We start from the raw sequence: 16,784 nt of genomic DNA, 5'->3' as shown, positions 1-16,784 counted from the left end.
GGTCTCCTCTACCCCCTGAACCGGTCAGACCTCCGATACACCCACTGTAGGGGTGTATTGGAGGGGTCCCGGAATGATACATATCGGCTGATAGGTGTCGATACTTTGAACCTTGAGTATGACACACAGGTAAGCCATTACTAGAAAAGAGTGAATATGAGTTTTATGTTTTTGTGTCTTTAGCTATATTTTATATGGCAACAAGCAAAATATGCTGTAATTTAAACACAAGCATGATGTAAACATTCTGTTGCAATTTGGTTATGATTTAGTATACATCTATATCTAGGTTCTAGAATTAAATATTTACAATTTCCATTTTGTTGCTTGTAATGCCAAAACATGGATTTGCGTGGTCTTATCCTTTATATTATAATCTTTTAAAGCATAATGCAGTTGCTATTGTAGCATGAAGAGCTTTTAGTAATTTGCTGATAGTCCCATGCTCACGATTTTAACATCTACTTTGATATGTCCATGTTATGGTGCTTTCGATTTTATTTCTGTAACCTTAAGTTTAACCATGTGCATGTGGTCAATTATGTAGTTTTATAGGTATAACCAAGTAATAGTCTTAAGTTTGTTCCTTGCATCCAAATTCCAGGTTCACCAAGAAATATCTCCTATTGTGCTAAGAGTTATTCAATGCCTAGTTCCAATCCTTCAACATGCTGAGGTAATTTCTTTACTACTTGTGCATAAGCTAAAGTTTCCTTTTTTTTCCTGGAGTTCTATTAACAACTCATTGTTATTGATTCTGAACAGGGGCTTAACAAATCACTCATAGAAAATAGTGCCATCACTCTTGGGAGGCTTGCATGGGTCTGCCCAGAACTTGTATCACCTCATATGGAGCATTTCATGCAATCATGGTGTACTGCTTTATCCATGTATGATATGTCTCTTTTCTTCTTTCATAGTCCTTTCCAGTAGATGTAACTGGTTTTGATTGCATTATCTGTCAGCAAAAATAAGCATACAGTAAATTATCCAGGAGTAGTTTGTGATTTCAGTGTTTCCAAGTACCATATGAACCTATGTACTTGTTAGATTGATCTTTTAGATATTTACTGAGGACATTAGTGGATGTATTTGGTTTCAACCATTCTTATGACACTTTAAATCATATGGGGGTTTCATTTCCCTCAAGGGTTAATGTCTTTAAATTGGAGGTATTGAGTAATAATGTATACATCCTCCATAGTTTCAGTTCAGGAAAATTTGTTTTCCCTTATTTATCAAAAAGAAAATGTTTTCCCTTCAGTTGCTCCTAGATTTGAGTGTTTGATATCTTCAGCGTGGCTTCGGTTTTCCTTCAACAGATGCATTTTTTTTATAGTTGCATTGCTCTTCTTTCAGGGAAAGGGGCAAGTTGCTATTGTTATCTCCCATTTGGCTATAATTTTAGGCATTTAATGAAAAGCTGTAAATAAAAAATCGTTCACTGTTTTTTAATAAACTAGAAAGGACAGAATCTGAAATAAACTTATTTAAAGGAGCCTAAGAGTAGCTTCAATAGGTGAAAAAATGAGGAAACATAAGTTAAGATGGTTTGGTCATGTCTAGATGACTCCATGTACAGCATGAGTAGAAGAATGATCCGTTACAAGTTTATGGTTCTAGAAGAGCAAAGGGCAGACCAAAGAGGACATGGTTTGAAGTAGTAGCAAATGGTTTAATGGCCCAGAATTTAGCAACGGATATGGTACTGAATAGAGTGGAAAGATGGAACAGGATTCATATAGCCGGTCCCATGTAGTTGGGGCTGTGACTCTTGGATGTTTCTTGGCCTCCCAATTGGTGCTGAAGCTTATTTAGTTTCTACATGGCAACCTTTAAGTTTTGAAAGATCTGGTTGGAAGTGCAAGCATCTTTCCTTGGTATCAAAGTTACTGTTATAAAGAATGTATTGACAATAATGCCCACCATTACCTATCTCTGCTTAAAGTTCTAGCCTCCATGGATGATATGACCAGAAAAGATTCAATTCTGTAATGTCAAATAAAAGAGAAGGTAAGATTTGATAGAGTTTAGAAGAATTAGGGCTGAGTAAAGCTATTCTGGGAAAGTGGCTTTGGAAGTTTGGGTCGAAATGGGAAGCTTTATGTATAAAGGTTGTTAAGATGTGCCGAATAGGGGTAGTTTAGTCTTCTTCTGTTTATTAAGTAACTTGCTTATGTGGCAGTGTTATTAGAGTTACTCTGCCCCACACTTAAGTAAGGTCATTTCTGTCTTTGTAACTATGATTAGAACCTAATATAGATTAAGGGGGTCGACTGAATGGGTAAACCATCAGATTTTCGACAGACCCTTCTTCTTCTCCTCTTCTTCTCTTATTCTCTTCTTCTTCTTCTTCTTCTTCTCCTCTTCCTGTTCGGACTACTGTAGCAACAGTCAAAACATGGTATCAGAGCAATGCTCCTGACCTAAGTCAGTTGGTAAAGCACCTCAGCACTGTTCGTGACTCTTCACCTTCGTTTCTGATCAGTCGATGGAGAGAACTGGTTCGCCCTAGGTCAGAAACAGTACAGCTTGTCTCTCTGCTGTGCATAACCTTCTTCAACAAGGAAAGTGACTTCAGTAGTGAATGGTTGATTGATATTCTCAAAGGAAGGTCGGTTCTCTCTTCTTCTAGTGTTACTTATATTTCTGGTTAGAAACCCTACAAGTAGCTGTTGTACTGAGTAGAACCTAGAGAACTAGGTTCATTGTTGCCCTAGGAAGGGCTGTGTGTGCAGTAGCCGAATGTGTAGGGCTGCTGTAAGTTGTTGTGTAATGCCCTCTTGATACGGTATAAGGTAGAATGCAGTGACCTTGCCGAGTGGTATAAGGTAGAATGCTGTAAGTTGTTGTAGGGCAGTAGCCGAGTGGTATAAGGTAGAATGCAGTGACCTTGCCGAACTCCTTGTGGTTGTGTAATGCCCTCTTAAGCGTGTTAAATAAGTCTGAACTGGGTGCAGCAGATTTGGCTGTGTTGTGGTGCTTGAGTGGTTGTAAGAGGGCCTCTACTTGTGATTAGTGAATGGTAAACTGATGCTTATGTGGGACATAATTGTGTGAAGTCAGCAGTGGTGTTTAGAGGCTGCAATAGGGGCTGAAATATCAAACTGTGAACAACATCAATCAGCTTGTAGCTGAGAAGTAAAGTTAGAGACAACTGTGAAAAGGTACAATGGCAGCAATAGGAGATGGCTACAATGATCAGAAACCTAGTGTAGTAATTTCTTCCGACTACCTAGGAGTACAAATGACCTCAATTAAGCTAAATGGGGAGAACTATGTTCCATGGGCTAAATCCGTGGAAGTTTTTCTCAAGGCAAAGAAGAAAGCAAAGCATGTTAGAGATGAGAAGCCACCGGTTGACTCTCCAGGGTTTGATGATTGGGAACAAGAAGATGCTCAAATCATGACTTGGCTGTGGAATAGTATGGAATCCAAAATCAATGCCAACTTCATGTTCCTTGATACGGCTAAGGATATATGGGAGCATGCTAAGAAGCTATATTCTGGACAAGATAACACAACAAGAGTATATCAGCTGTATCGGGAATACTTTGATTTGCAACAAGGAACCAAAACACTAGAAGAGTACTATGCCTGCATGAAGAATATAAGGAATGAACTCAATGTCTATCATCCCCTTACTCCAGATACTCAAGTTCTGCAACAACAAAGGGAGCAACTAGATGTTACAAGATTTTTAGTGGGGCTGAAGTCGGAATATGAACCAGTTAGAGCTCAAATATTGGGGGGCTCTACTCTTCCTACACTTGAGGAAGTATTCTCAAGACTTCATAGAATCTCTTTGGGCCAGACAGAGAACCCCACACAGTATGATAGATTAGCACTTGTGACAGCTAGAGGTGGTGGACATAGTACAAGAGGGGGAGGTCATTCCAGAGGGGGCCGTGGCAATTCCATGATTGGTAGGGGTGGCCATGACTCAGGAGGAGCCCGTGGCAGAGGAAAAAATAACTCTACAAGGAAGTGTACTCATTGTGGTAGGGATGGACACACAGTGAATTTCTGTTATGATCTACATGGCCCTCCCTCTAAATGGGCTAATCATGTTGTAGTAGGCAATGTTGCTATTAGTGACAGTAAACTGGCAGACCTAACTCCTTCCACATCTACATCTACTTCTGGGAGGGAGATGATGAGTGTTTCGCGTGATGAGTATGAACGGTTCCTTCGAACTACTTCACAGCATACCACTGCCACATATGCCCTATCAGGTATCGCTTGCATGTCATCTAAAACTCCTTCATGGATTATTGACTTTGGAGCCTCAGATCATATGACTGGGACTCCAAGTGTGTTCTCTTCTCTTGCTGAAACCTCCACACCACAAATTGTTACACCTGCCAATGGGTCCTCATCTCCCATCTGTGGTGTTGGTAATGTTGACTTGGCTTCTGTCCCTTTATCATCTGTTTTATACGTACCTAAGTTTCCATTCAATCTTATGTCTGTTAGTAAAATAACCAAAGCTCTTAACTGTTCTGTTACCTTCTTTCCTTCCACTTGTGTTTTTCAGGATCTCAAGACGGGAAAGAAGATTGGTGGGGGGCATGAAGCTGGTGGATTGTATTACCTTGACGGCAGTGGATCTTCAATTGCACTTCAGACTTCCCTTACTCCTCTACAATGGCATTGCCGACTGGGACATCCATCTCTCAAGGTTCTCAAGATGTTGGTTCCATCATTGAGTTAGTTGTCAGTTTTACAATGTGAGTCATGTCAGTTTGGTAAACACCGTCGTGCCTTCAGTCCAAGAGTTGAGAGTTGTATGTTGAGTCCTTTTTCTTTGGTTCACTCAGATGTTTGGAGTCCAATCAAAATAGAGTCTTATAATGGGTACAAGTATTTTGTCTCCTTTATTGATGATTGTTCAAGAATGACATGGATTTACTTAATGAAAGAAAGAAGTGAATTATTTTCCATTTTTCAAAAATTCCATGTTGAAATACGCACACAATTTGGTGTTCCAATCAAAGTTCTCCGTTCAGATAATGGTCGTGAATACTTTCTTACTGCATTTCAACAGTATTTAGAACAACATGGCATTATTCATCAGACCTCGTGTGCTTTCACCCCTCAACAAAATGGGGTGGCTGAACGGAAGAATCATCATCTTCTTGAAATTGCTCGGTCTATGCTTCACCACATGCATGTTCCTAAACGGTTTTGGAGTGATGTTGTACTCACTGCATGCTTTCTCATTAATCGGATGGCCTCTTTTATTCTTCATGGTCGGTCCCCCTTCTCCATCTTGTTTCCCACTTTATCTCCGTTTCCATTAACTCCTCGTGTCTTTGGTTGTGTGTGCTTTGTTCATAATCTGAGTCCTGGAATAGACAAGCTAGATGCACGCTGAATTAAATGTGTCTTCCTTGGCTACTCTCGGACTCAAAAAGGGTACAAGTGTTACAATCCTATTGCCCGAAAGTGCTATGTCTGCCCTGATGTCACATTTTTTGAGTCTGTCCCCTTCTTCTCCAGTCATGAAGCACCCTTGTCCTCACCCTTACCTCCTCTTCCTCTTCCTGTCAGTGATTTAGTTCCAGAGGCTGTTGTTGGAGTAGACTCATCTCCTCATCCAGTGCAGGTCACCACTGAACGACCACCGATCCGACAAGTGTATACACGTCGAACGGCACCGGCCCCTCCTCCTACTTCTACCTCATCTGCGGATCCTCTCATGGCTCCTATTGCTGAACCTTCAGATCTTGACCTACCCATTGCCTTACGGGAAGGTAAACGTAGTTCCACACTCCATCCCATTTCCAATTTTGTTTCATTATCTCGTCTTTCTGCATCACATCGCCAGTTTGTTTCACTTTTGTCTTCTATTTCCCTACCTAACAATGTTCAAGAAGCTCTTAGTTCACCTGGATGGCGGCGGGCAATGGAGGAGGAACTTTTTGCTCTTCAACATACTCAAACGTGGGAACTTACTACTCTTCCACCTGGGAAGCATGCTGTGGGCTGTAAATCGGTGTATACTGTGAAATACTTGCCAGATGGTAGTGTAGAGCATCTGAAGGCCAGACTTGTTGCTAAAGGTTACTCACAGGTGTATGGTGTGGACTATATGGAGACATTCTCACCGGTGGCTAAAATTGGTTCCGTTCGTGTCCTAATTTCCTTGGCAGTTATGTATGATTGGTCTCTCCTTCAACTTGACATAAAGAATGCCTTCCTCCATGGTGATCTAGTGGAGGAGGTATATATGGAGCAACCACCTGGGTTTGTTGCTCAGGGGGAGGGTGGTAAGGTGTGCAGGTTGAAGAAAGCAATTTATGGGTTGAAGCAATCTCCACGTGCTTGGTTTGGGAAGTTCAACGAAGTGGTGAAGAGTTTTGGAATGAAGCAATGCCAGGTTGATCACTCAGTGTTCAGCTATGACTCAGAAGCTGGGAAGATTTTATTAGTGGTCTATGTGGATGATATTGTCATCATTGGTAGTGATAAATTGGGGATTGGCAAACTAAAGGTATTTCTACAAAATCATTTTCAAACAAAGGACCTTGGAACATTAAAGTATTTCTTGGGAATAGAGGTTTCCAGGTCAAAACAAGGTGTGAATCTGTGCCAAAGGAAATATGTCCTTGATCTATTGGAAGAAACATGACTGTTAGGTGCAAAGCCGGCTGAGACCCCTATGGAACCAAATGTTAAGTTGAGCAGTGATACAGGAGAAATATTTGAAGATCTTGGAAGGTATAGACAACTAGTGGGAAAGCTGAACTATCTGACTATCACGAGACCCGACATCTTCTTTGCAGTCAGTGTGGTGAGCCAATTCATGCAGAACCCTCGTATACCTCACTGGGATGCAATCCTTAGAATTGTGAGGTATATGAAAGGTGCTCCAGGTCGTGGGCTATTGTATAAACCAGGAGGAAAACTTGAAGTAGTTGGGTATACAGATGCAAACTGGGCATGCTCAGTGAGTGACTGAAGATCTACTATAGGCTATTGCACATTTCTGGGAGGAAATCTTGTGACATGGAAGAGTAAAAAGCAGACGGTTGTAGCCAGAAGCAGTGCTGAAGCCGAATATAGGGCCATGGCTCACACTACCTGTGAATTAGTGTGGCTGAGGAATCTCCTACAAGAAATTGGGTTTCACATGGATAAACCTATGAAATTGTACTGTGACAACCAAGCTGCACTAATCCTATCTTTCATGAGAGAACAAAGCACATAGAGGTTGATTGCCACTTTGTGAGAGAGAAGGTTCTTGCCAGAGAGATAAATACAGAACATGTGGGCTCCAATGACCAGTGGGCAGATTTGTTTACAAAAGATCTAAGCTCAGGGAAAGTGAACTATCTATGTAACAAGCTGGGATTATATGACATATATTCTCCAGCTTGAGGGGGAGTGTTAAGATGTGCCGAATAGGGGTAGTTTAGTCTTCTTCTGTATATTAAGTAACTTGCTTATGTGGCAGTGTTATTAGAGTTACTCTGCCCCACACTTAAGTAAGGTCATTTCTGTCTTTGTAACTATGATTAGAACCTAATATAGATTAAGGGGGTCGACTGAATGGGTAAACCATCAGATTTTCGACAGACCCTTCTTCTTCTCTTCTTCTTCTTCTTCTTCTTCTTCTCCTCTTCCTGTTCGGACTACTGTAGCAACAGTCAAAACAAAGATATTGATCCGCAAGTATAGGTTGACCTGATTTTAATGGGACTCTAGGACTCTTGCATGCGGTTGTGTGTTTCATGTTTTGAATGAAGCTTTTATTTTCCATTAATTGAATGAACTATTTTATATTTGCGGATTTTCTATATTTAGATTTGTTCAAGACTTTATTGTCTTAATTCCAAGGATATTTCTGTTAGGAAACACTTCCAGATTGGAAATGAGCAGGTATTTTTCTGCCTTACATTTAATTGAGAAATTGAAGAATGCATTAATATGTTGATCTGATTGTCTGCCTCAAAGAATGCATTAATATGTTTATGTTAAAATCCAATTTCCATGAGGGTAGAGGCCTTTTCTTGTATTTTATCTCTTCTCATTTCTTGATTATGAATCATTTAGAACAGTAGGAGGGTTTCGAGATATCAAGCCTAGATTTTATGTGTAATACAGCCATGAGGAGAACATTGGAGATTTCTTTGTACATGGTAAATTAGCAATGGATCCTTCTTTGTTGGTCCAGTACTGGCCATGAATCTTCTGGAGTTCCATTCTACTTGCCATGTTTTGAAATTATGGAAGGACAGGAATAGAATTATTGCTGATATTAAGTCTCTTATCATGTAGTTGGTAAAAAGGCCATTTACCCAATGTTGTTCACAGTTGTCTGGGGTCTTGAGAAGGGTAGACTGGAGCTTGCATTCTCCCACTCTCAGACTCAAGCTTGCATTGCCCCACTTCCCAGTCTAATGTTGCTCTCAGTTCTCTGGGGTCTTGGGAGGAGATAGACTGAGACTATGCTAACCTTTGGCATTTGTTTTTTGCACAAAGTAGTCATTCTTAAACCCAAACCAGTATTCTCACACTTGCCAGCCTGAGATTTTATCATTACACCAAGCAATGCTCCCTATCATTATGTAGTTGGTAGTCCATCCAAATTTGTGATCAATATTGGATATTGGTGTTGATGATGATGATGCATTTTATATCATGGGAGTTCGGTTTGAGAGACGCTTTAGTTTTGTTTACCAAGAGATAAACTAATATGGTGTATAGTGTTATAATGGGCTTTATAATATAGAACATTTTCCTTTTTTAATACTTGTAATATAATTGTTCAAAGGGACAAACATGCCTTTATACAGTTTCTGTAGCAATGTATATTTCTTAGGACTTGCTGTGATGAACCTATCCCTCAAGCTGTAGCAATATATCGCTATCTACTCAAATTGTGAAGAGGAAACTGACAAAGAACTTATCGGGCTTTATTTAATTTAAAGTGACTCATAGTTGGTTTTTCTGCCATTAATCAGTCAAGGGGATTGCTTAAGGTATCTGGAAAATTTCCGGTGATTTTTGAGTCACCCTAAAGGGAGGAATTTGAGTACGTCCTGATCTGAGTTCTGATTAAGGTTTAGTGACAGAAGATCCAATCCGTTTGGTACTTTTTGATGCTTTAGTGCTGTTTTCTGTATTTTTCTTCCATTGTTTGGGAACTTTTGAAGTCTGCATTCTGTTTGATATTCTTGTTTGTAAGAATTATTTCAGATGGATTCTGAGAAAGGAGTAATTTTTTCATTAATTTTGATGGATCAAATTATGGAGTATTATTTGTTCCACTTACAGTAACCCCTCTTATGTTTCATATACCTCAGTTGTGGGGAAAGCTGTTGTGAGGCTGATTAAGTGAAGTTAAATAACTACCCCATGTACAAGAAGACGGGGATGTTGTTTTAACTTCTCATGTTTTTAACACTGCCACATTGACAGGTGGCTGGGTCTATAAAAGAGGGACCATTAGAATGAGAGGAGATTTTTAGAGAGAGGAGTGAAAGCATCAAACAAAAAGAAGAGAAGCCAGAGAGAATTCTGCTGGTAGGAGAGAAGTACAGGTGGTATGGGTAAAAAGTATTTTTTTTTTCTTTCCTTCTCTCCTGTTCTTCCATATTTACATGTATTCTTCTGTGGCAGGTTGCCCTCTTATCCTTCCCCTGATCCTCATAAGACTCTGAGTCAAAGGGTCTGCAACTCGTCTTATTCTAATAAATTTCACATACTCTTCTCTTTGGGCCATGTGCTACGTAGGAAAGAGAATCCAATTAATTTGTGATAAGGACCAAAATTAGTCTCTTCCTGGGATTAGGGTTAAATTTGGTAGATCTTATCCACCCTTATATAGATAATCCTATCCCATTTGAAGATTTCTGATTGGTTATTAAACTCATATTCAGCGGGTCTTACCCACCATTAAACTAGATTGAATAGTGGGTTCCCATTGTCACAACAGGTGGGCCTCAGCAGGCTTTAAAAACCTTATCTTCTCCCAAAAATGCTATATATGCGCTCAGTCTATTTAATACCCATTTGTGTGGTCCAATTTACATTAGGAGGGTCTTACCCATCATAAAACAAGATTGAATAGTGGGTCCCCACTGTCACAGAAACAAGTGGGTCCCATACTATTAAGAGCAAGTTTTAACAGCTTTCTCTTCTCCCAAAAATATCCTATATATGAAGTTGTGAACCCACTTCACTTAATATCCATTTGTTGGATTCAATTCATATTCGGTGGGTCTCAAATACTATTAAAACAAGCCTGAGTAATGGGTCCCACCCACTGTCATGGCAACCAGTTGGCCCCATACTGTTAAGAGCAAGGCTTTAACACCCTTATCTTTCTCTAGAAAAAAAAGTTCTATATATGGAACCACTTAGTTTAATATCATTTGTTAGATTCAGTTTATATTTGGTTGTCTTATACACTACTAAATAAAGTTGAATAGTGGGCTCTATCCACTCAAAATAAAATCATGATCGGTGGATCCTAAATACATTTTGTGGACCATTTCCACCATTTACCATTAACTGGGTTTATGTCCCGTGGGTCCTAATGTCCTATCCACTATCAAAACAATCCCAATCTGTGGGTTCTACCAATTATTGAAACAAAATTCTAGTCATGGATTAAAATCTCCCTAATTTCCTTAATATTTCCATGGCATATTTTCATTTCCATGGGTATTGGCATGGAATTTTACTCGAATTGAGACATATTCCCCAATGAACACTACCAGCACTATTTGGAGTAGAAGAGATATAGTTTCCACTTTCCATGACATATTTCGATTTCCACTTCCATGGGTAGTGACATGAAATTTTACTGAAATTGACATATTCCCCAGTGAACACTACCAGAATTATGTTGAGTACAAGAGATAATATTATAATATAAGTTGCTGACAATATTTGTAGATATGTGGAGTAACAATGTTATTGCCCGCCTAACTTACATGATTGCCACTTCGAGCTAGCTCAATATTCATTTCAAACATGAAGTTAAATATTAGTTTTTGTTTGTGTAATAGATTATTTGGTTGATCTATTACAACCTTTAAAATTTTGTATGTTTAAATTTTGCTTTAACTCATTCTATCATGAAGCATTGAGTCTTAAGGTTTACAGGGCAACTTCAGAACGTATTCTTTTCTCTGTAGCATTAGTTTCTTGGCTTTGTTTAGCGATTTGGAACAAGTTATAATTTAAAAAGATGTGTCAATGCTTTTATCATTTCCACCAACACCAAGATTTTAAACCTTGATTCTAATCAGTGGACCTACCCATTCTTAGTCTTAGTGAATTTGTTTGGTTGCTGAAAATAACCTGGTACAATCTCAGGTATACTAATAAAAAAGCAGGTTAATCAGAAAGCTAAAGAGAATAGAGAGAAAGTAAGAGAAGAATACAAAAAAATATATATATACAAAAAAGAAGAAGAGGACAGAGCGTATTAGGATAGTTCAATCTATTTCCTATCAGTCACTCAAATTTCTTTTATTATGTGATTAATAAAATTGCAAATATACCCTGTTTAAGAAAAATAAAGACACCTAACAAATGCCGCCTATATAGAAAAACAGAAAAGGAGGGACAGAGAAATGTGAAAGGGGAATTGTCCTGGGAATAGAGCAGAGGGAGCAGATGTATTTATATCATGTGCATCTTATTTTTAAGGTGATAGATCATAGATGGCATGCCTATAGAGACTGAAAGTGATAACATGAGGCTGAGCAAGACTTACCTTGTTACTAGGGCTGCTAATGGACTCCAAAAGTCTGAAACCTGATTTGACATTCAATCTGATTTCAAATTTGGATATCACAATCTGTATCTGTTTAATAATTGGATTGGATCCAGATTTGACTCCATCCAATTAAGATCTGAGTTTGATTAGAATTTATTATACATGTGGTTCTGTTTATGTACGTGTGCTTAATATAATTATGTGTACATATATGCATATAGATATGAATATTATGTTTTATATTTATGTAAGTTTATTATATATGGATAGTTAAAAAGTATATCAAATTTGGTTTAACCAGAAAATCATTCTTTTAATTGCATGGCCACATTAGTTCTGCAAATTTTATTCTAAATTTATTCATTTTTCATTTCCTTTAATGCATAGGCTTGTTTTTGTTCATAGTTTTTCATAACCAATGAAATGGTGGCAGGATACGTGATGATGTTGAGAAAGAGGATGCTTTCCGAGGTTTATGTGCTATGGTATGATATACTTTTCTTAGTGGTATAAAATTTTGATTAGATCAATAGCAATGTCTTCATTTTGTATAGTTATTATCAAACATTTGCAGGTTAGAACAAATCCATCAGGGGCTTTGAGTTCACTCGTTTATATGTGCAAAGCCATTGCTAGTTGGCATGTAAGAATGACATTACTTTAGAACTCCAAACAATTCATAGGTTAGGCCTTTCTTTCTCTTAACTATTTTTTTTTCTGTTCCTTTTTTTTTTTAGGAAATAAGGAGTGAGGATCTACACAATGAAGTTTGCCAAGTGTTAAATGGGTATAAGCAGGTGAGCTGCCATATCTGTATAAGATAACAGTTTATATTCTATTCATGCATAGGAACTTCTAGAATTTTCTTCTATGTTGAACTTTTGAAGTAGTGTCTCTGCATGTCTGCATGCAACATTCCATAGCTGATTAATGTTTCTTTTTGTTCATATAAAGTTTTATATGAGAAAACTTCCTATAGGGACGGATTTGGTAATTCCAAAATTGAGGTTAGCATATTATTAACATGCAGGTCAACTTTCGAAATCTCACTTTGGGAAAGTGGAGCTTGTCTAGAAATTGGCAATAATATGCTGAAAAGTGAAAAATCAAGGCATGGGCCTTGCTAGGTTATTTATCTAAGAAACAAATAAATCTGCAGGTGTCATAGTTATCTAGGCAGCGAAATGAGACTAGGAAACCAGATATTGTCATGTCGTCTAAGTGCTTAAACAGGCACCAACTTGCCATTGAAATGCCAGTTAGGTTGTAGATTTTGACAAAAAAAAAAAAGACAATTTTATTGTATCAGAGGCATGGCACCGTTAATTTCATAAGACAATGGTTTTTTAGTCATAAGTTTCAATAGTCCATACACATAATCAATTCTTTTCAGCAAAGTAGGAAGAGATGTTTAAATCATGAATTTCCATATAGCATAATGAACCCAATCAAATGAATATTACATTACACTGAGTCCAAGAATGGAAATGTTGTACCAAGAATCTGAAAACATAAGTAATAAACAGAATAATAATATATATACTACATTGTTTAATGGTTGAGCAGAAATAAAGTGCAACATGTGATAAGATGCCCTGCTTGCCCTTTTCCTTGACTAAAAGACACTGGGCATATAAAAGATGGCTTAATATGAAGGTGCATTCAGGAAACACCTCATTTCCCAGATGCCACCTTCACAATTATGCTGATTCCCAAACTGCTGTGGACCAGTTAACAGTGCATGGGCAAACTTATTTTCTAACAGGGTATAAGCTTGCATAAGCTTTCGTGGTTGGTACTTGTTTTTTATGTAACCTAGGTTTCTAAATCCTCCTCGCCTTATTTGACCTGCTTATCCTCCTAAATACCCTGTTCAGCTATCCAATGAAGGATAATATCTGAAATTCAAGCTCTTGCAGTTGAGAATATGACTGCATCATTTTCGTTTATTGGCAACTTCTACAAAATCAACTAGATATCATGGAACTAATAGGACAATATTTACATGAACATTTCACAGATGCTTAGGAATGGAGCATGGGAACAGTGCATGTCAGCATTGGACCCTCCACTGAAGGACAAGTTGTCAAAATATCAAGTATAATCAAAGGTGTTGTATTGCCCATGCTGGTAGTTGTCTCAAGTCTGCTTCTTCAGAGGTGTATATCTGTGTCTTGGATAGTGTTCCTTTTCTGTACATCTTGTGATGAAAAGCAAAGATGTGATTTGCTTTGAGCAGAAGGTTGTCTGTTGCATTTTAACGAAAGAAGGTGAAGTTACATCCCAAGTTCTAGGATGGAAGTCTGAAGCTGAAGGATGGCAATTTTGAAACCATATTGAACAGAAGCAGCTGAGTGCGAGTTTGAAGGGGGGAATGGAAACAGGTCCAACCAAAGGTGTGGTTTTCCAAGCACACGAAAGCTGGTGATTGTTCCCTTTCAATATTTGCACTGAGAAAGATTATATATTAGGTGTCAGTTTCCACCTGCTTCATTTTCAGTTTATTGTTTTTATTGTTTATACCATGCCAGTGGATAGGTTTTAGTCTGAAGGCTCCGCTGATTTTGTTAAAAGGGGCTTTACATAAATTTTATTGTTTTGTTTTTTCTTTTCAATTCTTATTGTTTTTGGATTGTAACTTACATTTAGAGATGGAGCATCGAGGGCTTGTATCAGTATTGATCGATTGTCAGCGAAATGACCAGTATTTAGTGGCCTTGGATTTTCTTGTTTAATGAGAGTTGTGTTCTGTTTGATTTGAATCAGTTTATTTTTATGATAATAGAGCGTTTTCGACTTGCAATTTGGCGTGATTTATCATTTTCGTGATATATTAATAGTCCTTATAATCGTCATGGCAAGCTGTAGAGGAACTTTGGTAAACTTGTATTAGACCTTGTGTTTCATTAGTAGAAATATTGAGCATAGAGATTTGAAGAAACTTAAGTGAGGTAACAAAAACTACTTGAAGTACATTCAAGAAAGAGGGGAAGAATTTACACTTAATGCAAAACTGTTCATGTTGGTTTACGTAAGGATTGAAATATTGATATGATACATCGGTATCAGTAGCATTCGGTACCAATTGTGCATATCAGGCCGATATGGATGTATATCAGTCTGTATCGCATTGTATCGATCGATTCAACCGGTATGGATATACAGTGATATGCCATGTCACCACGTGTGAGACATGAATAAATGCCTTTTGACTATAAAATGAATGATGCAATGATCCAAATCCTAGCCAATGATATGCCATGTCACCACGCATGAGACATGAACACCTTTTTACTATGAGAAATGCAATAACTTTTATTACTTTATTGTTTAATTGTAATCCAAATAAATAATAAATAATTTTGTTTAATAACTCCAACTAAAAATTAAAAAAATTATATATAAAATTAGTATTTTATAAAATAATGGAATAAATAATATATCAAATTTACATTTATATCAAAAGATTATTTCAATCTCAAAAAGTTTATATAAATATAATATTAATAATAGAATAATTATTTTAGTACTTAAAAATTATAAATTTGCATAGGATATGTATTTTAAATTTGTATATAATTTTTAAATTATTAATTAGTATTTTAATTTACATTAAATTACAACAATTTATTACTTACAAAAAAAATGTTTACAAAATATTCAAGAATATAATATTAAATCGAATCTATCATACCTATTAATCTATGTTTATATATAAAAAAAGAATTTTAATTTTAGAAATAAAAATATTAATATTGAAATAATCATTTTAGAGTTAACAATTGTGAATTTGCATATGATATGTATCTTAGAAAGTTTAATAGATGTGATAAAATTTAGATTAAAATTATATATTCTATCAATTGTTACTTGATGTTTTAATTTACATTTTAGAATTTAACATTCCGTTGACTTCTTTGTTGATATAAAAAAGTAAAAATAGTAAAATAGAAAATAACTAATATAATAATTAAAATATAATAGGAGCATATGTTTTGCATTTTGAACTCTTGGTTGTTACATTATCAATAAAATTGTTTGTTATCTATGCATCCTATTATATTAATTGTAATATAATGTTTTCATATACATTATTTGTGGTTATTTGGCTTAAATTTAATATTATTAGTATATTTATGAAAAATTTTGTATGTTTCCCTAGCATATCCAAGCATTTCAATATTTTTCGTCCATATTTATACGTTTCCAAAGTGTATCCATATCTAAGTTGATTGATACAATACTTGATACCATACTTTAATCTTTGCACATAAGGGATGTGTTTTAATAGTTTATGTGAAGTATGAACTACCAAGATATGCTTACAAATCAAATGATGACAACGACTAACATTTAAACAAGTGGAGAGAGATTATTGTCCTATCTTGCCAATCAAGAGGGGAGGTGGGGATGTTTTAGAATTGGAGGTTTAAGGATTTTCCCTAGAAGTTAAAAAAAGGTTCAAAATATTGATACATCCTAATACCACGGAAGGGGTGTATTGGGGTGTATCAACACTTTGAACATTCAAATTGTTTGTAAATTAGATCATAAAATTTGGAGAAGCTCTGAGGCATATCTAAAGGCATTGTCTTTAGAATGTTATTTCCCCACACAATTTTCTTAAGTTTGTTGTAGGGTTATATGTTAGACATGCCCTTAGCTCCAATTGGAATGATGTATATTATGACATTTATTGTAAATGAATAAAGTACATATTTGATTCATGTTATTGTGGTGTGTTTCTGTATAATACCATTAAACTGGACATATATGAGAATCGTGTTAGTTTAGAATCTTCACAGCCGTTGGATAGATCTTGGGAGATTTATCCAGCCAAGGCTAACACTGATGTGCCGCCAAGTTGGTTTGGGTGGGTTGTCTCAGCTGCTAGGGTGAGACCTGAGGTACATGTGGTGTGTGTTTTCTTGAAACCCTGAACCAGACCAGAATTCTAGTATTGCCCTGGACCTTGGAGATTGATGGGCAAAACTGGAATGTTACACCTGACCCCTAGACTCGATTATGATACTACACTAGGTGCCAG

General features: G+C 36.9%; 1 protein-coding gene across 1 annotated transcript in view; it reads left to right on the top strand.

Moving 5' to 3' along the window:
• The window catches only part of LOC148874249 (transportin-1-like), an 87,953-nt gene extending 73,481 nt beyond the window's left edge, over nucleotides 1-14,472 (top strand). Inside the window, exons 22-27 of the mRNA XM_088960478.1 lie at nucleotides 605-676; nucleotides 766-890; nucleotides 12,171-12,222; nucleotides 12,312-12,380; nucleotides 12,475-12,534; nucleotides 13,758-14,472. Of these exons, the coding sequence (XP_088816604.1) occupies nucleotides 605-676; nucleotides 766-890; nucleotides 12,171-12,222; nucleotides 12,312-12,380; nucleotides 12,475-12,534; nucleotides 13,758-13,841 (462 nt within the window). The 3' untranslated portion in view covers nucleotides 13,842-14,472. The remainder of the gene's footprint in view (nucleotides 1-604; nucleotides 677-765; nucleotides 891-12,170; nucleotides 12,223-12,311; nucleotides 12,381-12,474; nucleotides 12,535-13,757) is intronic.
• The last annotated feature ends 2,312 nt before the right edge of the window (nucleotides 14,473-16,784 follow it).

This window comes from Nelumbo lutea, chromosome 1 (assembly GCF_056320005.1).
Source record: "Nelumbo lutea isolate HS-2025 chromosome 1, American lotus-T2T, whole genome shotgun sequence".
NCBI classification, from domain to species: Eukaryota; Viridiplantae; Streptophyta; class Magnoliopsida; order Proteales; family Nelumbonaceae; genus Nelumbo; species Nelumbo lutea.
Note: the sequence above shows the minus strand (reverse complement) of the source record. Positions and strands in the feature narration are given on the sequence as shown.